General features: G+C 38.0%; 2 protein-coding genes across 7 annotated transcripts in view; both read left to right on the top strand.

Moving 5' to 3' along the window:
* Window positions 1-10,884, top strand: part of ssbp4 (single stranded DNA binding protein 4) — a 104,714-nt gene extending 93,830 nt beyond the window's left edge. The window contains exons 7-17 of one of the 4 annotated variants that reach the window (XM_044129335.1): window positions 754-880; window positions 1,735-1,802; window positions 2,802-2,866; window positions 4,648-4,693; window positions 4,796-4,831; window positions 4,940-4,994; window positions 5,939-6,009; window positions 6,136-6,214; window positions 6,532-6,560; window positions 6,661-6,762; window positions 7,847-10,884. In XM_044129335.1, the coding sequence (XP_043985270.1) occupies window positions 754-880; window positions 1,735-1,802; window positions 2,802-2,866; window positions 4,648-4,693; window positions 4,796-4,831; window positions 4,940-4,994; window positions 5,939-6,009; window positions 6,136-6,214; window positions 6,532-6,560; window positions 6,661-6,762; window positions 7,847-7,927 (759 nt within the window). In that variant the 3' untranslated portion in view covers window positions 7,928-10,884. Of the gene's footprint in view, window positions 1-753; window positions 881-1,734; window positions 1,803-2,801; window positions 2,867-4,647; window positions 4,694-4,795; window positions 4,832-4,939; window positions 4,995-5,935; window positions 6,010-6,135; window positions 6,215-6,531; window positions 6,561-6,660; window positions 6,763-7,652 lie in introns of all 4 variants that reach the window. The other 3 variants (XM_044129337.1, XM_044129334.1, XM_044129336.1) reach the window with 3 other exon arrangements.
* Window positions 10,885-12,686: 1,802 nt separating this feature from the next.
* Window positions 12,687-20,960, top strand: fkbp8 (FKBP prolyl isomerase 8). 3 transcript variants are annotated; one of them, XM_044129351.1, is made up of 9 exons: window positions 12,687-12,845; window positions 13,340-13,610; window positions 13,973-14,142; window positions 14,884-14,972; window positions 16,090-16,310; window positions 16,895-17,067; window positions 17,150-17,227; window positions 19,230-19,364; window positions 19,713-20,960. In XM_044129351.1, the coding sequence occupies exons 2-9, from the start codon at window positions 13,373-13,375 to the stop codon at window positions 19,797-19,799; spliced, it is 1,191 nt and encodes a 396-aa protein (XP_043985286.1). In that variant the 5' UTR covers window positions 12,687-12,845; window positions 13,340-13,372; the 3' UTR covers window positions 19,800-20,960. The 3 variants fall into 3 exon arrangements, with proteins under 3 accessions (XP_043985286.1, XP_043985288.1, XP_043985287.1); XM_044129353.1 differs by lacking the exon at window positions 12,687-12,845 and adding an exon at window positions 13,004-13,064; XM_044129352.1 differs by lacking the exon at window positions 12,687-12,845 and adding an exon at window positions 13,046-13,125.
* Window positions 20,961-22,700: the final 1,740 nt, after the last annotated feature.

Here is a 22,700-nt window from a genome sequence, read left to right as displayed (position 1 = left end):
AAACCAGCAAAAACATGAGTCTATCTTAATGTAGCAAGCCAAGAAAGGAGTAGTAAGTCTGTGACTGGCAGAGTCACTGGACTGTGTTGTGACATTATTATGGTAAAATCTAAGGCTGGATTTAAGGACAAAGCTGATAATGACTGTAGTACACTGAGACACGTTATGGTTTTTGTTTTTTCTTTTTAATAAATGCTGTGGTTTCTCTCAGATCTCATCAGTTTTTTAGATAATGTGCCATGCATCACTTCTTTCAGCAATTATCCATATAACTCTGAGCTGCAGATTATAATATTAGTGTTTTCATTTTTATTACATTCAAATGTTTTTATGATAACACAACAAATGTTTTTGACAACAAACATTTGTTTTCCCCAGAATCCTTAAAGTATTTTTTCTTCGCTTAAATAAATTAAATAGCATATTTCATATTAACTAAAAATAAAATATATTTATTCCTTTCCCTGAAAGACTTGATCAAAGCCTATTTACCCGATTAAATACATATTTTTTTAACAAGTCAAATCTTATTCATTCATTAATTCATTTGGTTTAATAGAACATTAATATCAAATTCAATGTAATTCTTGTTTTATGTCTTCAGCTTCTGGGTTTAAATTTTTCTTATCCCAAACACAATGGTCAGGAAATCCTTCTTAGGATAACTGAAATCCTTTCAGTCATGAAATATGAACATGTTTAGAGGTTGTTCTAAAATAAAAATGTTAAGAGTTTTTCCTGTCCATCCTGCAGCCCTTCATGTCTCCACGGTACCCAGGAGGCCCCAGACCTTCCCTCCGAATGCCAAACCAGCCTCCTGGGAGCATCCCAGGCTCTCAGCCCCTCCTTCCAAACAGTCTGGATCCCACTAGACCTCAAGGTACTGACGACATTAATGGCATCCCAGCATGCTCCACTGTTATTGATGGTACAGATGTCCCAAAAGTCTTAAAATAAATTAATCTTATATGGGAGTAGCATATCCTCACTTTGTTGCTCCATATCTCTGACAGTAAACTTCAGAGATTTTTTTTACCTGCTTTACCAGCGTCTTCAGTGTGTGTGACGAGAAGAAAAACCTGGCTAGTCGTCCAACTCAGTGACGCTTCCTGTTAATTTTAAGTTTTGAAATGATTGCTCCGACTGTAGATTTAGACAAGGTTACTTGTATGTTGTTGCCTGACTTCTGACACTCAAAACGTGTCTAGTTTACTTGAAGGCATGTGCCTCTTGTCTTTCCGCTTTTTAGGAGAAGATAGGAGAATTAAAAGAAAATTTCATGAACTTATAAAATAAGGCATAAATTGAATTTTTGTATAGGATTTTTTTTGGGGGGGGGGAAACCAATCAATCTGCCTGCAGTGAGTTTTGTGATGAAATATTTAAAAATGCCATGTTGGCACTGATGAATGTATTCAAATTAAATATTAGCTTTTATCCCAATTTTTCAGTTGAAATTGTATAATTTCAAATAAAAGATCATCTTATCTTAAGGCTTTCACATACAGTACAGACCAAAAGTTTGGACACACCTTCTAACTGAACTCAATTAGAAGGTGTGTCCAAACTTTTGGTCTCTACTGTATCTTTACCAGAACTGGAAATAAATGTGCCATGAATTATTTTTCTTTTGCTTTGGAGTTGCGTCTTTATCGTCTGAATATGAACATTTCATGTAGTTTTTGTGCTTCTAATCTGCACTCCTACTCCAACACCCTCTGTCTGCCACAACAGGACATCCAAACATGGGAGGTCCGATGAGAATGAACCCCCCACGAGGAATGGGAGGCATGGGCCCACAGGTAGTTTATAACACGCAGCATGAACATTATTGTTGTGAAGGACCCACAAAACTGTTGCCAAAAGAAGTAACGACATGGGATAGCATGCTCCAGTAAAGCCCATTCTCCGTCCAGCTGCTCTGCAGTGTCATTTTTGTGCTCGAGCTGTTGTCAGTTTACAAGCCAGGCCAACATTTGGCGGACGTTTACTGAGTGCTTCCATAAAAGCAGTGATCATTTTAAAGCAACGACCTATAAACAATGGGTGTATTTGGCTTGACCAGCCTCATAAGTTTGCCTGTAAATATCAGAAGAGCCCTGATGATTACCTTGGCTCTGACCAGATGTCCCACCCTGCTAACACCAGTTATACAGGGTTGATGTAGCTGCTGATTTCAGATGCTCTAGTATGAGCCAAGACCGGAGCCAAGATTAATATTTGCCTTTGTAATTTTGATTTCACTGATTTTGCTGTATTGTAATTCTCCAGATGCTCAGAATTCTGATTTGAAGAGATGTTGTTTGCTCTGTGCCCTTCTACCTCACATTTTAAAACATTATCTCAGACAAAGACACCCACACTGTGCCCTTCAGCCCCTCTGTGTGCCACCCTAACTCTCCGACTTTGGCAGAGAGAACGGCAGCAGCTGGTGTGGCATCTGCTCGACAAGTGTAATCGTCTGCTGAACAAAACTCTTCCTTTGGTGGAGCAGATCTGTGGCCTGAACCCTTTACACACATACACGCATACACACCCCTACACACACACACATGAGTATAAACATGCATTGGCAGCCAAACGCCCCCACCGGGCAGCCATGATATTCACAACATACATGCAAATATTGTGAGGGGAGTGCAGACACACTGATACACACACACACACACACACACAGAGGACGTAATTAGACTCTCGTTAAGAGGAGACATGATCCTCGCTGACCTTCATCAGGATTCAAAAACTTTCGATGGAGCAGGTGTGGGGCTCTGAGCTGACGGTGTGCTTGTTTCTTTGCACAGAACTACGGCGGAGGGATGAGGCCTCCTCCAAACTCCATGGGGCCGGGGATGCCAGGGATGAACATGTTAGTAGGCTGAAGAAAAAGTTTTTTGATGTTTTATTTTTCTCAAAGCAAAATGTTTCATAAAAATCATATTTGAGTACTTTGTCAGCGTAATCAGGAATAAACATTTAAATTATTTTGTTTAGTAGATTTGGTTATTTGCTTACTTTTAGGCCCAACATCATTCACACTCTGGTTGATTTAGATTTGAAATTATTTTGAGTTGGCCTATAAGTTGGTTTCTGTTTACAGTGTAAAGGGAGTTTTATTATTATTTGCATTTTATTTAAAATGGCATATTGAAACTTAATTAAACTCTTCTCAAATCCCAGTGGAAAAATCTTTACAGCAATTAAACCATTTTTAGAAAATGCTGACCCACTTTTTTTTTTACACTTTTCACTGATTTAGGTTTAGTTATCACCTCTAGCTCTTTGCCATCACCCTAATCTTTGGTTACCCTCACATATTCTCAACCTGGATAGCTCCAAAATATTAATATTATGTACCCTAAGGTGAAACATGCTAGTGGAAATAAATAACATGAACCTAAATCTACTGGTGGTATTAATAATTTTGTTGTATTTGTAATGTTTTTGGTTTTTTTTACAAGTTTCATGGTGATTTAGAGAGATGTAAATCCATCAAACCCCACTGACTTCCCATTTGGTAGGAGACAGGATAAAAATTTCCTAACAGCAAAGGGATCCATCCCAACGCACTCTGAATCAGGGTTATTCAGAGGTTTTGCTGAAATATTCAGATGATAAAAACAAGACTGAACCTGTTACGCTTGGTACCTACATTACTCCTAAACAAAACAGCAATAAACACCCTGCTAGATGAATTTGGTTTATTTGCTGCCACCCTTTAAATTTCCTCTTTCATCTATAAAGTGCTTGATTTGATGACTGTGTTTTTTATGGTGTTTTTTTCCAAACCAATTGGAGATCAAAACACAAGAAGTGCGCATAATATTTTCTTGAAGGAAAAAAGAAGACTAGCTTCTGAAGAGGGAGATTTTTGTCCATGTATGTCCACAAAGATGACCCGAAAGGCTAATTAACATTTAAACATTTTAAATGATGTGAAAGTATAGTGTAATTATAAAGTGATGCCAGTACAAATGTTAAAATAGCAACTAATGATTGTTTATAGATTGTATGAATAGGAAAAAAAAAAAAATTGGAACTAGAATTGAGCCTTGAGGCATAACATACTTAATATAAAAATTAAGAAGCAATTTTTTTTCATTGATGTTGTTGAAAAGATTGCTAAAGCTTAGTCAAAGTTGCCCATCAACATGTCAATAAGTTGTTGGAGGCTGTTTTTGGATCTAATTAGCTTTAAATAAAAGAAAGAGGGTAGAAGGAAATATTTATCACATTTTTCTTTAAGGTTTCTTCAAAAATGAAAAACAGGATTGCTGCAAGGATGTGAGGTGTTTTTGAAACCAAGCTGTTCCCAGTGGTTCCATAAAAACTAAATAAACATTTTATAACTAGTCTAATTGGCAAAACTCTGAATCCACTTATGTTCAGGGCAAAGGAGACCTTCCCTCTTCTAGGATCAAATCTTAGCAGACTTTTTCTTTAGCCTCTAAAAGTTGGGGTTTATAATACTCACATGTAAACCTTTTATATCTGCTACTGGTTATCAGAAATGATTGTGATTGTTGATACTTGTTTGTTTCCTATTGTTAAGTATCACGCCATGAAGCAATTTAAAATCATTTCCTGTGATCTGCGAATCACAACATTATTTCCGTTGGGTAATGTCTCCTCTCCTGCTGGTATTCTCAGGGGTCCTAGTGGAAGAGGTCCATGGCCGAATCCCAACAATAATTCGGTGAGTCACTCTCTCTCATGTCTTCTCCACCATGACTGGCTGTCTTTACAAGAACGAGCGTCATTTTTTTTCTCTCTCTCCTCATGTCTGTTCTCACCACAGATAGCTTATTCATCCTCATCTCCAGGAAACTATGTGGTAAGTGCCCCATGGTGGGCTCATGTGTGACAACGGGCCATAAATTACCTGTTACTCTGTGGTGACTGACTGGCAATCGGCACTCTTCCTTTCTCTCATTCCTTTTAGGGTCCCCCAGGTGGAGGTGGACCACCGGGAACTCCAATCATGCCCAGTCCTGGAGGTGAGTAACTCTCTTTTTTTTTTTTCTTTTTTTTATCCAGACAGCGTCCATCGAAACTTATTCTCAGACAGCTCCTTGTCTCTTTCGGAAATGTTTAAGGAAAAAAAATACCTATCTACATATTATTAAAATATATATAAATTTTACTTATGCTGCTCTCCTTTTTTTCTCTAAAAACCCCCAGAAATTCCAGCATTGTTTAGAGTGTTTTATAATGAGTGTTTTAAAGGAAGCAAAGGCATGTAGGTCCAAGATCCACTGACTGATCCGTCCCAGCTTTAACCCGTCAATAAAGTCTCAGTGGAGGATTGGCTGAGAAGAAAACACTGATACCCTGTAGCTGCTCCGTTCCCGTTGGCCTGTGGAGAGTTTCTTTTTATGTCCTCCATTCATTATTTATATACATTCCTCTATTGTGATATGTTGCGGGGCAACCTTTTCACAGCAACGCTCGCACGCACACTGGGAGGGAAAACATATTTCCTCCGCAGTCGCACAAACCTCCCTCAGTGAGGCACACCTCACATGTGCTCACCCTCCTTTTCCGACAGTCACGACATTATTTCTCCACCACTTAATGCATCCTAGACCAGAATGTCCTTTATTCTTTTTTGTCACTTTTGTTTTTTTTGTTTGCATCAGCTATATGGTACCTGCAGTGTCACTGCAAGGTCAGCTTATCCCTTTGAATCTTTTCAGCATACACACAAAGGGGTCACACAGCAGGCATATCTAATTTCCTCATAACATGATGAAGGAACTGTGGTCCTGTTTCCCTTCTTTGTTTCCTCACGATATAGTTTGTTCACTAGTCTTCCCCAACCTCTTGACTTCTGAAGGCATATGTTGCACTGGGAGTAATATGTCGAGTTAACGCACAAAGATTTTGCAACTCAGCTGCTTTTACATCTTACGCTTGCTAATGTTCTGCTTTCTTTCGGCAGATTCCACAAATTCAAGCGAAAACATCTACACAATGATGAACCCCATTGGTCCAGGTGGAAACAGACCGAATGTGAGTGCTGTAAATTTTTATTCACATTCAACTTCCTTTTTATGTGCGTTGCTCTACCATGCAAAAACACAAAAAAGACCAATGCTTTTCTCAACTATTGTTTTGACAAAAACTGTTTTTCCTCAGTTCCCAATGGGACCAGGTCCGGACGGACCAATGGGAGGAATGGGAGCAATGGAGCAGCATCATATGAACGGATCACTAGGTGAGACAGCTGTGTGCAGCAGAATCCTCTCCTGAGGACATTCAGGATGAAACATGGCTGTCTCTTCTTGCTCAGTCTTTTAGCGGTAGCACGACGCCCTCTCATGGCAGATTCAGGAAGTGCGTTTTTAACAGTGTTTATTTGTTATTATTGATCAAAGTTTAAACAGATTAGACCGGGGTGAGCAGGCCTATTGATTTTGTGGATGTGACGTGATCAGTGAAGCCAGTAAAGTTTATCTGTATCAGCAACAAACAGCTTTATTTAAGTTCTGGATATTCTGTTAATGTTTTTGTTTCCTCTACCTCTGATCACAGGCTCTGGGGACATGGATGGGTTGCCAAAGGTCAGCCTATTTGACTTTTTGCGTAGCTGCTGATTTCTCTTTTACCACGTGTATTTTTTTATTTATTGGTTCTTGTTGGTTTCTTCTGTTTGGGTTGCAGAATTCGCCTAACAATATGGCAGGCATGAACAATCCTCCCGGCACTCCACGGGATGACGGCGAGATGGCAGGCAACTTTTTAAACCCATTCCAAAGTGAAAGTGTGAGTAGCATGTAGCATATCATACATCAACCCTGAACTAAAAGTCTTATTTCTGCTGTAACCTACTTCCATGTTGTTGTTTTTATAAAAACTAAATCTACGCTACTGCTCTGCATGTCAACTCTTCATTGCGGCCTGAAAAATGCATCTTCTGCTCCTTCTAACCCTGCTTTAAACTTCTTTTAGCTTTTCCATTAATCTATCCAGTGTGTTGCTTGATCTTCATGATGCTGTTTGTTCACTAATGATAGGTTCACAGAACAGCTGGGTTTATGCTAAGGTTGCATTGCACTTAGGTGTTCTTATTTACTGATCAAGCAGTTGGACAGAATTAAATTTTATTTATGAGCATCAGAGTGAAGGGGGCTGATGAACTATTGAGATTTTTAATTATAGGACTGTTTATTGTCCCTTAAACAAAATCTCAATAAAAGCTTGGGTTTGTACCATGAACAAAATGAAGACATTTAAGGAGGTGAATGTTTATTCAAAAGCTAATGTAAGCACAACCAGGCCTTGATTTCTTTACCTTACATCTTTTGAAATGGACTATATTGGCAGGTGTCTGCATTTCCAGTTGGGGGCGAGGCAAAATATACAGGCAGCCAACAGATATTGGCTTATGTTGTAGCTGTGTGAGGTTGGTCCATCAGTAAAAACTAAAATTCTGCATTCTACATTTTCTCCTTGGGCTCATTTCTTGTCTGCTTTCTACCACCTAAAATAAATAACAGATATTTATCTGCTGTGTACTGCATTTGCTGCAAGCTGCTACTGAACATGGCATTTACCCTGTAGCGGTACTGCTTTCATCTCAAACTGGGTGACATAACAATATTAATCCAGCATTGGCTTATCTTGTCTCTCCCTTCTCTTTTCTCTCTCTGCAGTATTCACCCAACATGACGATGAGTGTGTGATTTTTTTTTTTTAATCTTTCATTTTACCTCTTCATCTCCCTTTATCTGAATCCCTTCCTCCTCGACCACCATGGTGTGTCTTGCGTTGCCCTCTTCCTCCTTCTCTTCCTTGCTTCCCTTCCTCCTTATCCTCCTCTTCGTGGATGGTTTGTGGTGCCACACAGCCCCTGGGGATTCCTCTAGAAAGCAGGACTTCCCTTCGAGCCCCACATCCCACTGCCTGTAAAATGGGTGTGAGAGCGTAAAAGGGTCTCCAAACAGCAGGAAGGACCTTCTGCTCCATCAAGAGCCTGCCTCTCCTTCAGCAAGAACATTCTCACGTAGGCCACCCCAGGATTGCGCTCTTCATTTAGCTCTTTCCCACCCGGACGCCGCCATCAGATTATGAACACGGAGGACTTTGCAGCTGTTGACTCACGTGGGACTTTTCAAAAACTCTGCTCTTGTGGCAGGCGTTTCAAAAGAATGAACTGATAATGCTATTTTAGGACAACTTTCATTTAATATTTGTTTTGTTTTTGTGGGTGATAATAATCTTATTTTAATAATCGCGATTATCCAGCTGACGTAGGTATGAATTTTCCTTTCCTGCAGCAGCACCAATGACGACAGAAGAAGCACACACCTGAGAAATGCACAATGACTTTCTGTTTACATGATTTGAGGCCGTTTGTTGTTTGTGTTTTTGTCTCATTGTGTGAATTTCCATCGAACTGCTTTTCAAGGTACAGCTGATCTCCCAGCTATTCATTGACAGAGAAACAGCTACTTAACCACATCAGCATCATGTAATGGTGATGTCGTTTAAAGAAAACGTCTACTTGTTCTCCTATAGGTTGTCTTCAGATGCACATTGGATGATCAGCTGTTTATCTATCTTGTCTTAGAAAAAAATCCCCTCATTTATCTGTTTCCTTTGCTGGAGAGTAGCTCAGTCAGTCCTCACAGGAACTGCTCTCGGTAACTCAGTTTGTGAATCTTAGATTTCTCCTCATCTGTAAATAACAGGTTTGGCTTGTGTTGTTCTTGTGTTCTTGTTATTTACGAGTTGTCAGTGAATCGTCCAACTTGGTTACATTTTCTTTTTCTCTCTTCTGGATTTCCCGTATGGTAAAGTTTCCATCTGGGGTTCACTCAAAGATCTGGACAGTGTCACATTTTTGGACCGGTGGATCACTTTAAATCTTGTGATATACTCGCAAAGCCTAACTTGCTTTCAAATGTCTGGTGTAAGATTCTCAGGGTGTGATGAAATCCTATGGTATCAAGATGTTAACAACTAAAAAAAATCTAAGCAAAACTGTTTAAAATAAAAAAAAACAACAGTTACTGCCATTTAATGTAAGATGATATAGCATTTAAATATTATTTTGATTTGTTTTTAGGCAAAAATTTGGAATAAGCTGGGTTTCATTCACAAAAATATTATAGCTTTTACTTCTGTTTGCTCTTTATGTAGGTGCTGCAACCAACAATTTCATAACAGCTAATAACAGAATAGATTTGACTATTTTAAATGCAGTAAAGCTAATAATGAAATAACCTCGAGTCTTGTTAAAAAAAGACCAATAGGAGCACCAAAAGTGTTGTTGTGTTTTTTTTTTTCTTTAAATTTTTAAAAACTTGGTATACCTTAATTCTGATAATCTGCCCATGCCAATCATAGAGTTGGATGATCCCTTTCAGATAACACAGAGGACTTTCCAGTGAACCGACTGCTTAGGCAAGTTCCTTAACTTTGTTTTGATGGACTTGTCTAGATAAGACGATGCACCTTGAATTTTCCAGAACATGCAGCCACAGTGGTCTAAAAAAGAGAGCAATCATAGAAGACTGTAAAAAAGATAGATCTTTTCAGTGAACTTTATTTTTATGCATTTAGCTGAAACCTAATCATCACACTAAGCAAAACATGGTTACATATCAAACGATTTGAGTGTTTTCCTGTATGTTCTGTTCTCTGCCTTGTCACTGCTGCTGAAATCAAATTCGCTCTGCATCACTCACATCAACAAACAATAAGCAATCAACATTTGAAGCCTATGTGGGTGATGGTGACATAGCTATCTGTTTCCTGATATCAGCGGAAACAGGGATATCTCCAGGATTTGGCCATCCCTGACTTGGGAATCAGTCTCTCCTTCCTTGAATTTAGTGAAACGCTTCCCTTCTTTCCTCTCCCTCTCACCCCAACCACCCTTTCTTTTTCGTTATTGTTTTTTTTTTCTTTTTGTAAATACTGTAAAATGCATTTTGATATCATTGACATGTTTTTGATATGTCAGTCACTACCAATGAATACAGCTGAAAGTAAATTATAAATAAAACTGTTCATGTTTTTTCATAGAGAAAAAGATGCGTTAACCTAACCATTTGGCTCACGTGGCTAAATTTATAAGATACTGTAAAGTGGCTGAATGTGTAAATGACGGCAACGTGGTGAAGGCATTGAAAGAAAGGATAGGACAGAAAGAGGACAGGACAGAGAGACACAAAACGGGCCGAGCTATCCCCGCTCCAGCTCTTCACTCCTTTTTTCTCTGTATAATGCTACTCTTGGCTATGAAATAGAAGGGGAAAAAAATCCTGTGACCAGATATTTCACAGGGCATTTTTTTCCCACAGCAATGTGACCTTGTGTTGCAGTTTTTGATATGAAGGATTTTATCAGTACCAGAAAATTTTTAAACTAGGAAAAAAAAAAAAAAGAAATCATGATTATACAGTAAGAGTACATCAAAATCAGAAACATGGGGGGAAAACTGTGTTGTTATCCACTCCTGTGATAGCATTGTATAGTGAAAAACTCTCTCACTGATCCTCTCTCGGTCCTCTGTGTATATTGATCGCTGGCCATCTCTGTACTTCTATTGTGATGTATAATACTGTACCATTAGGAAGATTTGCTGGTCGGATGGGCTGGTTGTTTTACTCTGGGAGGGTTTGGCTTGAACCATTCACGGTCCTCTCAGATGACTCGGCAGTATTCAATATGAAGCAGTCTGTCTCTTGGGTTTGCTTTGTATTTCATGGTAGGATAGTTGAGAATCTTGTCTTAGGGACTTAGGTGTCTTGTGTAGGTAATAAAGATGTTCTTTGTATGTTTCTTTATATTGTAAAGTTTCTTTAGACTGAAAGAAAAACAGATAATTTGCTTATAAAAAAGAAACAATGCATCAATAATAAATGTCATTTGATTTTTTTCCCCCTGTTGTTTGTATTTTTTCTGTTGCGTCTTCAACTTGAATTACTTTTGGAAGGATCAGAAAGTAGATAAATTGTGTCTGAACTGAAGGGTTTAATTGACATAAAGTTTAAAAGGTTATAATTTAATTGTTTTTGAAGCCGTGGACTAGTCATAGCAAAAATGTTTAGACTGGAATTATTGTTTCCAGAAAATATTGCTACTTTTTTGGCTTGAATTTTTATTAAGCAATTAACATTAAGGGGAGTTGGCTATAAAGCGTGATCAGATGATGTTCAATGCCATAAAAAGGGCTACCAGCAGAGGAGGATTAATAAGAGCAGGAAGTGTTTAACCAGTTCACCCTTCACAAGAACTAGTTCTATATTTAGCACACCCATGTTAAAATTAAATAATTCATGCTCACAGTTCACCGATTACATTATGAACAAAGCTCATGTCTACGGTAAGATCGTCCTTCATCATATTACTTGAAAAAAGTTTTAAGTTATGTCACAATATCTTTATCATGGCTGTTTGGTCCCTCTTGTTTTTAGAACTGCCTTAAATCACCATTGCAAATTCAAAAATGTGATTGATCCATTCATCAGAGATTTTGGTCCATTTCTACTGGACAGCATCAAGCAGTTGCCACACGTCCATGATGTGAGTCTCCTCCTCTACCACAGGCTAAAGAAGCTCTGAAAGATTGAGATCTGATGATTGTGGAAACACTGGAGCACAATATTCAAGAAATCAGCTTGAGATGATTTGAACTTTGTTAAATTATGTGCTATCCATTCAGAAGCCGCCATGAAAAGATGTGGTCATAAAGAGTAAACAATATCATTGTTCACAAATTTCCCCTCTGTTTACAATTGGTCCAGTCAAAATTTAACCGGAGACAATCCAAGTCAGGGAAAGCGAGATTTTCTTTAAACTAATAAAACCCCCAACAGCAATATGTAATAACACAATCAATGCTCCCCCCAAAAATTGTATTTGACAAACATGATGTTCAAAAAACATCATGTTTAAATATCACTGGTCTGTAAAGTACTGAGTGGTCTGAGAAGTGTAGGGCAGCATTTCCCAAACCTGGTCCTCAAGACATACATGTTTTAGATGTTTCCCTGCTTTGATACACCTGATTCAGCTGATTGCAGTTCTGCAAACCCTGTTAATCAGCCATCAATTGAAATCAGCAAAAGCAAGAAAACACCTTAAATATGCAAGGCAGTGTGCCTTGAGGACCAGTGTTGGGAAACTTATTGGTCAGGTATTAACCATGACCATTAGGTCATCAGAGACCTTTTCTTTAAGGACAAACATTATTTTATCAGTTAATTTTTGCCAGGTCTTACCTATTTGTTTTTAAGTTGATTATTTTCATCTTATGGGAGGACTAAATACTTCCAGTCCCTAAATGCATATTTTGACTAAATGTCCTTTTATTTACAGTGTACCTTTATTTTTCTGTATCATTTATACTTTTTCCTAGAACTAGAATGTATGAATGGTGCTGTAGAAATAAACATCTTGTCTACTATTCTGGAGATGGTATTTACGAAATGTTCAAGATACGGTGTCTTTATGACTGCTTTCTTGCATGCTTTAAAGTAGACATCTTCTTTTTGACAGTCTTGAATTATTTAGCATTCTACACTTGATTGCTTTTAAATCAGCAAAAATAATAAAACATTTAAACCACTGTCCTGAGTGTGTGTGCGTGTGCGTGTGTGTGTGTGCGGGCGGGGGGGCGTGCGTGTGCGTGTGCAGTCAACTTTAACACTCACGAAGGAGGAGTTTCAGATCAACCGGAAGAAGGTTGCTGCTTGGTTGAAGTCAGTATGATGTTGAGCACACACCAACCCCAACACATCTAATTGCTCTCGTGTTTACAAAGCGCAAGCTAACTTCTCTGCCTTGAACTGAAGTAAGGGGGACACGACTCTGGACCAAAACAAGGTTATTTGGAGGTAAATTGTGTTTTTTTTATTATTATTTTTTAATTAATGACGCTTAGACGAGTCCTTACTTTCTAACATTATTAAAACAGCAGTACATCGCTAAATAGGATGAAAAAGGTCTTCTGATGTTCACTGACAGTTTGCTAGCACATATCGAGACTAACAGCTAACGCTACTGTATTTTGCTAATCTGTTAGCCTGCTAGCTGCTTGAGGGTTTGGCTGCAAGGTAACTTGCTAGAAACTGCTAGAAAGCTTGTTGATGTTTGTCAGTTAACCGGATAAGTGTGGTATGTTCTTCTGAGCCTTTTCGTACTTATTTGTGTACAATTTACAATGACTGTAGAAGGTTTTATAAAATAGTTATGTAGCTATTTAGGTAAATATCTTATGGTTGATTGTACCAAGCAGTGATTTTAAATTTCATCTCTTAAGATCGCAACCCAAAGCTAAATATGTATCTCAAATGCATATAATTGCATTGTTTTTTGTTCTGCCTGACAGAGTGATGCACTATTGATTGGAAAAGTGGAGACTATGGACGCATCAGATGGCCATGAAAATGCTCTATCTGCCAAGAAGAGTGGAAAAACCTCGTTGCTGGACAGTGGGGAGGACTTTGAGGTTTTAGATGAAGAAGACATCGATGATGACCTTCCTCCTTTGGAAGATGCTGGGGGAGGGGATGGGAATGTAGCAGATAATACAGAAAAGAAAAATGCAGAGGAAGAATCTGAGGCTTCAGCACAAATGGATGAATGGCTGGATGTGTTGGGTATGTGAAAACTGTAGGATGACAGGACTCATAAGTTACATTCCTCTGGAGAGTTTTACTCAGTTTTTAAAGCTAGTGGCACCATCAGTATGTGGATATGCCCCTATGGAAGCTGCTTCATAGCCCACATAATAATAAGATATAATTTTGTTAAAGCTTATTGGAGATTCCACAGCTACTTGTACGGAAACTTCAAAGATAAACTCAAACGTTTGGCTTTTTTGTGCTGTTTTTTATTTTGTATGAGTGAGTTCTAATCTGCACAGTGTTAAACAAAACACATTTTTAGCCTTTTGTTGCTCCATAATCACCAGAAAGCGATCCGCTTTGTTCTGATACAATGTCACTTACGTTGTTTGCAGGAAATGACCAGCTTAAGAAGAAAGTCTTGGAGCCAGGGAAGGGGCGAGCTAGCCGACCTCAAAAAGGACAAGATGTGGAAATTAATCTGAAAACACAATTGATGGATGGAACCCTTGTTGAGGAGCAAAATAATCTGTCGTTTACTCTGGGGGACGGCGATGTCATTCAAGTACAAAACATTTTTTGGTTTTGTTAATTATTTTTTTTAATAAGGCCTGCATCATGCCAGAGTTGGTCGCGCTGTTGCTTTGCAGCAAGAAGGTTCTGGGTTTCAATCCTGGCCTGAGATCTTTCTACATTAAGTTTGCATGTTCTCCCTGTAAATGCTTGAGTTCTCTCTGACTGACTTCCTCTTCCGCCCAAAAACATCACTGTTAAGTTAGGTTAACTAATATTTCTAAATTGTCCTTGGGTATGAGTGAGTCTATTTCATGGCTTACCTTACTAGCCGCTTGTACTACACTTTGCTTCGTACAGAGGGTCAGGGCCCTCAGCTATTGAGAAACAATGGCTTTCTGGAGGCTTGGACTGTGTTAAAGTTTAAAATTTTACCCCGTTGCCAATGTTTACCTGTGAGGCAGCAGTTAATGTTAATTCAATATTTGGAAATGTGACCAACACAGACTGAACTGCTTGTTCACTTCCTCCTCTGCCATTAATGAAACTACAAGGAGACTACAATTCTAAAACAGCGCAGAAAATTGACGTCATCGTTAACGACTTCTCCTTCTGTTCGCTGATCGACAGCTGACAGCTGAGTCAAGGGGAGAAAGCCCAGACTTTGCTGGAAACGAGAACGTTTTTTGAACTGATTGCACAGGACGGCAATGGCCAAGCTATTGCATGTCTGATATTTATCAAAGTAGTTGTGATAAAAGTTTATTTCACAATAATTTCTCCTTACTTTTAGGCACTGGATCTGACTGTGCAGCTCATGGAAATGGGAGAGAAGGCGCTCATTCACACTGATGCAAAATATGCATATGGTGCCAGGGGAAGGTAGGAAAATATAGTTGTGAACCTGTGTTAAATCTTGAGCAAGTCCTGTGTATTTCAACAGCTTTGAAAACAATTCACAGACAGAAAAGCTGGTTCCACAGCAGGAAAATTTGTTGTTGATCCATGTGTATGTACCGGAATATTTCGTATCCACTCTGCCTTGCTGTAAATGACATTACTTTGCTGTGAACAGCTAATGCTTGTCATTAAGCTTTGTTGCTCTGGTATCTTAAAAGAGGAATCTGCTAATATTTATAAATATAGTTGCAGTTTCAGGCCAGTTGAACAGAATGAAGACAAAGCCAAAATGAGATGCGCTTTTCTATTTTCGAAAATGGTAAATTACTTCCTGTAAATGTGGTGTGTTGCAAAAGAAATGTAGAGCATGCTTGAGGAATGCATGAGGAATGCGTACATCCCTGTCTTGTTACATATCAACCAGTCCATTTCACTGATTAAATCACTCTGTTAAAGTTGTTGTTTGATAGTTGATTTGAGTCTGTAATTTTATTTTTTGTTTTGCTTTCATGAGTTCAGTTTTTCTTCAAATGTTTTAGCCCCAGAAAAAGCTCTGTTGTTTATGAAAATGTCTTGTTTATTTTATCTATTTAAGCAGGTGAGTTACTACACTAAGACTAGATTTACAAATGGTAATGTGGCAGGGAGGAAAGGAGACCCAGGAATATTCAGCAGCACACTTTACTGTAACACATTAACACTGTTGAGGTCATAAAACAATAATAAGACAAAGGCATATGATGAAATTGACATAAATTGACTTGTCTTTAAGCTGCCTGAAATGGGCAGCTTAAAGACAACATCTTCTTGAAGCTTTAATGTGACAAGAATACTACACATTTGCTAATTTAACATTGTGTAACTTAGGATATGTTAGAAATTTATAGTGAGCCTCTACGCATACATTTAAATCAAGCTAATAGTGTACTTTCATAATAATATTTAGCTTGAAGTTAATCATCCTGCCAGAAATTCACATTTTTTGACATGAACACAAGCCACTGAGAATATTTCCTTTTTATTTGATGAAATTGTCCAAGTTATCCAGGTATTTTTATTTGCTTCCCTTCACTGGACTGGTGTCTCATTTTCTTGCCAGCCTTGAACCTGAGGTACCCCCTAACGCACAGCTGTCCTTAGAAGTGGAACTTGTGAAAGCTATTGACGCGCCAGACGTGGAGCTGATGCCGCCTTCAGACAGAATTGCACTGGCCATCCGCAAGAGAGAGAGGGGCAATGTTCACTATCAGCGCGCCGACTATGCTTTTGCTGTCAACTCATACAGCATTGCCCTGCAGATTACAGAGTCAAACTCCAAAGGTGAGGTAAACAACAAAGAGTCAAGTGTCGGAGGGACATTCTCTATTTTTTTATGTTATGTAAAATATGTTACAATGCTGCTTGGTAAAAGAAAGAAAATCTTAGTTGTAATTATTCAGTTTAATGTTGAAATTCCATTAAACTGAGGACATGTTTTTGTCTGTGTGGGTTATTTCACACACAAAAGCCACCTGAAAAATAAATTTGGCCATGTTGTATGTTTTGGATTCAGCTTGAAATTCTTTAAATTTCTCTTTATTACATTTGATCTGTAAAGTTTGATATTGTTCAATCAAATGCAACAATCTGAAAAATGTCCACTCATTTTATGCCTTTGACTTCTTTTTGAAAATGATTGATAGAACAGCAAATTCTGTTTACTTCGTCTTGTCTAGTTTCCGGATTAATTTATGTACATTTTAGGTTTAGGCATGAAACAATAACAAATTTAGACATTTTTTTTATTTTTCAGAATGGAGGTTAAAAAATTGAGAACCTTGTCATGTTTTTGAGTTACAGGGGGATTTTTTTTTTGTCTACATATGTTAGGTTTTAGTAATTCTTTTGTTGTTGTTCTGCTCCAGTTGACATTAGTCCTGAAGAGGAGGAGGAATTGCTGGATGTGAAAGTCAAGTGTCTGAACAACATGGCTGCCTCTCAGTTGAAGTTGGACCACTATGATGCGGCCCTTAAATCATGCGTCTCCGCTCTTGCGCACCAGCCAGACAACATAAAAGCCCTTTTCCGCATGGGCAAGGTATCGCTCTTCTTCTTTTACCTTCCAAGCTCTGCTGAATCTGCCGCAGTCATGCATTATCTGGTGTGTGTTTTCGATTAAGGTTCTGGCTCTGCAAGGCGAGTACACTGAGGCCATTCAAACCTTACGGAAAGCGCTGAAGCTGGAACCAAGCAACAAGGTAAATCCGTTTAGAAATTTTAAAAAATCCTCCCCTTTGACCACTAGATGGTGCCATTGGGTAAGACATGAATCAATTTGCTGTGCAAGGTGAGGTGAACCGCTGATTCATCATTTCAAGGGATCTGTTTTCATGTTGCTGCTGTAAATAGGGTCACCCTGCACCCTGGACGTATCTAAAGCCTATCCATGGGGTCTCTTCTGCTCATACAGCCGACTATATAAGGTTCTTTGGCTATATAAGGCCACTTAACGGAGTATTTTCAAGTGTGTGGGCTTCTTGGATCAGATGCAGCACCATAGTAGCTGATGCCCAGAACTCCCCACGTCAGTCCTACACCAATCTGTTGTACAGCACATGGTCTGTGCACCAGTTTCCTGCTTGCACATGCTGTGTAATGAAAGGTACCGTTTCATTTTGGACAGGTGCACGTTGGCCAAATTGCCTCGTTTACAAGCAAGTGCACATTTTGGACGTTAAATCATGTAATTTGGGGAAATTCAATTTGAAGATGTTGAGAAAGTTTACACTAAAAAGCCTTAGCTTTGCAGAGTTTCAGGGATGAAAAATTGGGAACTGAAAGGAAGTCTTGTCTCGTTTTAACAAGGCTGTTAAAATATTTGAGTCTACACAATTTGGCTAAGGGTGGCACCCCATAAATCTAAGCTGGAAGGACTTTCTGTCTTTGTGTCATCAAAGAAAGCCTCTGACGGCAAGAGAATCCTTAATAAATATCTTTGTGCACACTTTGTAATACCGTAGTAAGATTTAACACATTAGTCAGATGCTGGTCTGATTCATTTGTAATACCACAAAGTAAAGATCTCTACTCTCTTCCCTTTTAATGACAGTTTTTCAAATCAATAAGGTGCTTTTAACTGGTGGACGAAGTGAAAAGACATTGCTAATGCTCCTCATACATCACTGTTTACATTTGTCATTCTGTCAACTTGCCACACCCCTCGTCTTCAAGTTTGAGTAGAGAAGATTTATTTGTCTGGTTTGTTTAATTTCCTAAAATGACTCGCAGATTTGACATTTCCAGTTTAGACTGCCTTTGACTGTCTTGGCACAGTGTTTGGACAAACAGGACATCGCATCTTTATTTATCCCACTTTGTCCTTTCCTTTGGGAACCGACCACTGTTCTGTCAGTATTGTAATCCTACAATAACATCAACAGCTTTCACTAGATTTATAACTAAACACTGTCCCTTCCTTCAATGTATAACTGGGAGCAAAAACGACTAAACAAAAGCTACGTCTGTACTGATAGAGCGATGCCTTTCTCCCACAGGTCTGTACCGGAACACTTAATTCATAATATTAATTTGGTAATGGGTAAATATTTCTGTAAACTCTGAGCAGTGTTACTTCGGTCTTTGTGATGAAGTGCAATTACTGAGCATAAACATTTTCTGTCTGACAAGACAGATTTGCTTAGTCACTCAAGAGCTTTAAGAGCAAAGAAATGACTCACACCAGAGCTTTTGCTGGAACAATAATTGAAGTCAGATCCTGGAATATTTGAGAACATGTGGGCTAAACTGCAGCCTGGTTATTGTAATGGAAGCCTGTTATTTCTTGGAACCCAGCAGAGTAGAGCAGAGCTAACATTTTTCCAGTGTTTAGTCATATTAAATTGGTGTATTTATTATTTTCTTTTATCTGTAATTTCAAACATGCATGGCCAATTGTTGTTGTAAATGCAACATTTTTGTATGGTCCAAGCCAGTTGTCTGGTAAAGTAAGGGCTTTTGTCATGGCATTAACAGGTTGTTGGTTGCACATCTTTTGTTTTGATGGACTCTGTAGGGTTCCCACAGTTTCACTTCAGAACAGTTTGGAAATGGATATAATAATGGAAAAATGTTCAATGTTTTATATCTATCTCATATATATTTGCATTTATAGAGAGATATCATCTCCAAAGTCTGAACTGGGTCCAGTATCATCATTTTGTTTCTTGGTTTGTTTGGGGGGGTTTTTCACTCTCTGTGCAGACAATTCATGCAGAGCTCTCCAAGCTGGTGAAGAAGCACTCAGAGCAGAGGGGAGCAGAGCAGGCCATGTACAAGAAGATGTTAGGAAATCCTTCAAAAGGCAGCACAACAAAATCCAGAGCCAAGTCTTCATGGGTAAGAAAGTCCTTAAAATAAAGCTGCATTGTAAACCAGTTTTTTTGGGAGGGTTTTGCACTAATCAATCATATACTTTTCTCTGTGTAAACTGTAATTGATCAAATATAAAAAATTGTATTTGGATTTTGTGTTTTATCATTTTTATTATTGTTGTTATTACTTAATTCTAAAAAAAATCTGCTCAAGCAAATATTGGCATCTGTAAACATAGTCAATCATTGATGAAACGACGCTAATTTATGTTGACTCTTTTGGGCTTAGCGGTAGCATGTGTATTTTGGACCGTTTTTGTTGCCTCATGACTTCAACCTTCTCACGAGTCACTTCGTGCTTGTCTATCTGCAGGGCCTCAGCTGGAAGTGGCTTTTTGGTGCGACTGCTGTGGCCATCGGTGGAGTAGCCCTATCTGTTGTCATAGCGGCCAGAAACTGAAGTGAACCAAAAGAGTCAAACGCAGTGGGGAGAGCCTAAACACTGAAGCACATCTGGCGGCACCTTCACTCTCTCGGTGAAAGGAGGTGGAAATGTCAGGTGGTGAATCACCTCTTCACTGTCACACTCTTTTCTCTACTATGTTTGAGAACTGTATGTGACAATTAATAATAATAATTCCATATGGAGAAATGTGTTTCCTGCCTTGTAGATGGATAGGTTTGTGCATCTAACCTTTGTTCCAGCTGTTTCTTGTTCTTGGTAGTCGGTGTGAGGAAGTGCTTGTTTGAAATAAAAATAAATAAATAAATGAGAACAGATCAAGATGGAAGATATTTTTACCACGTAGAAAATAAAACAGCAGTTATGCTGAGATATATAGTTTAACAGCAGTAGATTGCGCTTGTAAAATATTTATTATCCAAGTGATGTGATTTCAGATTATGGTACAGTGTTCCCTCTCAAACTGCTCCCTATTATCTGAGGTCCATAAGATAGCAAGATAGTTGGTTGTGTGCTGGCCTGTTTACACTTTATACAGATTCTATATATAAATACATTAGCTGACCAAAGTAATCCAAACACACTAGCAAAGCAGTTCAAAACCGACTACCTTATGTTGATCAGCTTTTATGCAGTTGATTTTTGAAGAGGTGGTTTTCTGGTTCGCTGTTCACTGACACTATAAAGTAAAAATAACCACCAAGCAACATATTTCAGTTAAATAAGACTTAACAATCTGCAGTCTTATTGAAGTAACACTGACAGTGGCATCAAAGTTGAAACAAAAAAATAAAACAATTTTCATCCTAGCTAGTCTATTAAAGGCATATATTTTTAGGAGTGTAGCTGAAGGAAGATTTATTTAATTTCAATTTAATATTCTATTTTTCAATGATTATGACCAAATGTTCCTGACTCTGACCATTAGTCAGAAAAAAAGTTTTTTGGTTTTTTTTTTTTGTAAGTTATTTACTGATGTTGTTCATTCCAAAACAGAAACGTGATTCTGCTAAATGTGTGGTATCCTTAGAGTAGATGTCAGAACAACAGAGCCAAAAGTTGCATCATGCCATCAAAATAACTGTTTAGATGAGTTCCTGGCATTATTTGCTTTTCTTAATTTTTGTATTGATTACAAATAAATCTCATATGAAAGTATTGTTCGTTTTGTTTAATTTTTGCTTATTATCTATGCTTGACTGATGAAATGTTGTATTATGTCCAGCTGTGGTTAAATTGGGTAAATTTGTAACATCAGAGGAACTAAAAGTGCTACTGTTAATTACATAGATGCTTCACTGGGACTTTTCCCATTCAGATACATTTGAGTCATGTTTATCTCTACAGTAGAGAAGCTGAAGTCACTGGCTGTACATTTCCCTGAACTGATAAGTTTGACTTTCCAAAGACTTCTGGATATCTGATCACATTGCATGCACGATTTCTTCTTTACTTTAGACAATGATATATCACTAGCATATATAGATGACCCATCTTCCCTGCTTCCGACAGATTACTGCGGGGTCAAATCGGTGTCTGCACTGAGGAGGAAGTTTGACATCCATTAATAGTGGCCTGTAACGAAGTCAGAAAATCAGTGATTTCAAACCAACAGTATTGATACTGTACTGTACTGTACTGCAACTTTTAGATGTGCCTCTGCTGCACCACATCTGAATAGAATAATTAGGTCATTAGCAAGGCTCTGGAGAACTGGTCTACACAAGGAGGAGGTGATTAAGTCATTTCATTCCAGTGTTTTGTACCTGTAGCACATCTAAAAACTGCAGGACAGTGGCCCTTGAGGACTGGAGTTTGAGACTCCTGATATATAGCATCATTCGACTAATCTCATCCTTAGATCTGGACGGAAAAAGCTTAGATTTTTTTTGTTGTTATTTAACTCAAGATTTTAGGAAAGTTTCTCTTAAAACATATGGCAATGAAAAATGTTAAGTTACATCTAATTGGCTGTAAAATACAATGTCATTGTTACCATGTATTAAAATTTCATAAATTATAAAGTCGGCTAAGATGTATCACATTTTGATAAAGGATTTTGAAAAGACTGTAGCATAATAGTTGAAATCCTTCAAAGATGCTTTTGCAGATTTTTATTTGTATAAGAAATGTTTGGTAAAACAAAATTATTGAAGTTAGATGAGTGGTTCCCAAATTTTTCAGATTGAGATCCACAGAGTAAAATCAATCTATTGGTTGAACATACAAGCATTATTAGTCAGTCAATTTAAATCCAGATGGCAATATTAAGAGCTAACAACCAAATTGTATTACTATTTGAGACTAGTTCACTTCTTTATGGTTTTTTTTTTAAAGAGTATCTGAGTTGCATTTGCACCCCCCAACTTCAGGGACCAGAGTTAGATGATTGTACTAAACATACTGAGGTATAATTGATGAACATAAGTACTTCAGCAATTTCAGATAAATTAATGTGAAATTCTGGTTTTGTTAAAGGCTGTTAATAATAATAAAGTTTTCTTAGTTGGAAAAAAAATGCAAAACTATGCATTTTGGATGATAAATTAATCTATCAGTTGTAGGTAAATTGGGACAGAATCCATCCAAAAATTAATTTCAATTAATTTTGTTTCTTTGGAAACACACATTATTTATTCTGTCAACCTTGTTACTTATAATCTAAACGTATGATGCCATAGTTTGACAAAGTGTTTTGCTTCTTACTGCATCATAAAATCTCTATCTCCTTCCCATGTAAGGGACCTTACACCACTTCTATTTTTAAAAGGCATTCGGTTTTGTGGCTAGTGTGCAGATAAGTAAGAAAATAGCAAGATTTTAAAGTTACGCCTCCAACTAAATCTTACCCGCCCCATAACCCATTTAACTTGAGGTCACTAAACTTTTTAAGTTCTC

This window comes from Gambusia affinis, linkage group LG10, assembly GCF_019740435.1.
Source record: "Gambusia affinis linkage group LG10, SWU_Gaff_1.0, whole genome shotgun sequence".
Classification (NCBI taxonomy): Eukaryota; Metazoa; Chordata; class Actinopteri; order Cyprinodontiformes; family Poeciliidae; genus Gambusia; species Gambusia affinis.
This window is presented reverse-complemented; position numbering and strand designations above follow the sequence as displayed.

What these genes read in the sequence shown, in the direction of transcription:
- fkbp8 (XM_044129351.1), top strand. Translation starts at nt 13,373, where the DNA reads ATGGACGCATCAGATGGCCATGAAAATGCTCTATCTGCCAAGAAGAGT. An exon ending in TGAATGGCTGGATGTGTTGG is followed by an intron (nt 13,611 to 13,972) that starts GTATGTGAAAAC and finishes CGTTGTTTGCAG; the next exon opens with GAAATGACCAGCTTAAGAAG. An exon ending in GCATATGGTGCCAGGGGAAG is followed by an intron (nt 14,973 to 16,089) that starts GTAGGAAAATAT and finishes TTTTCTTGCCAG; the next exon opens with CCTTGAACCTGAGGTACCCC.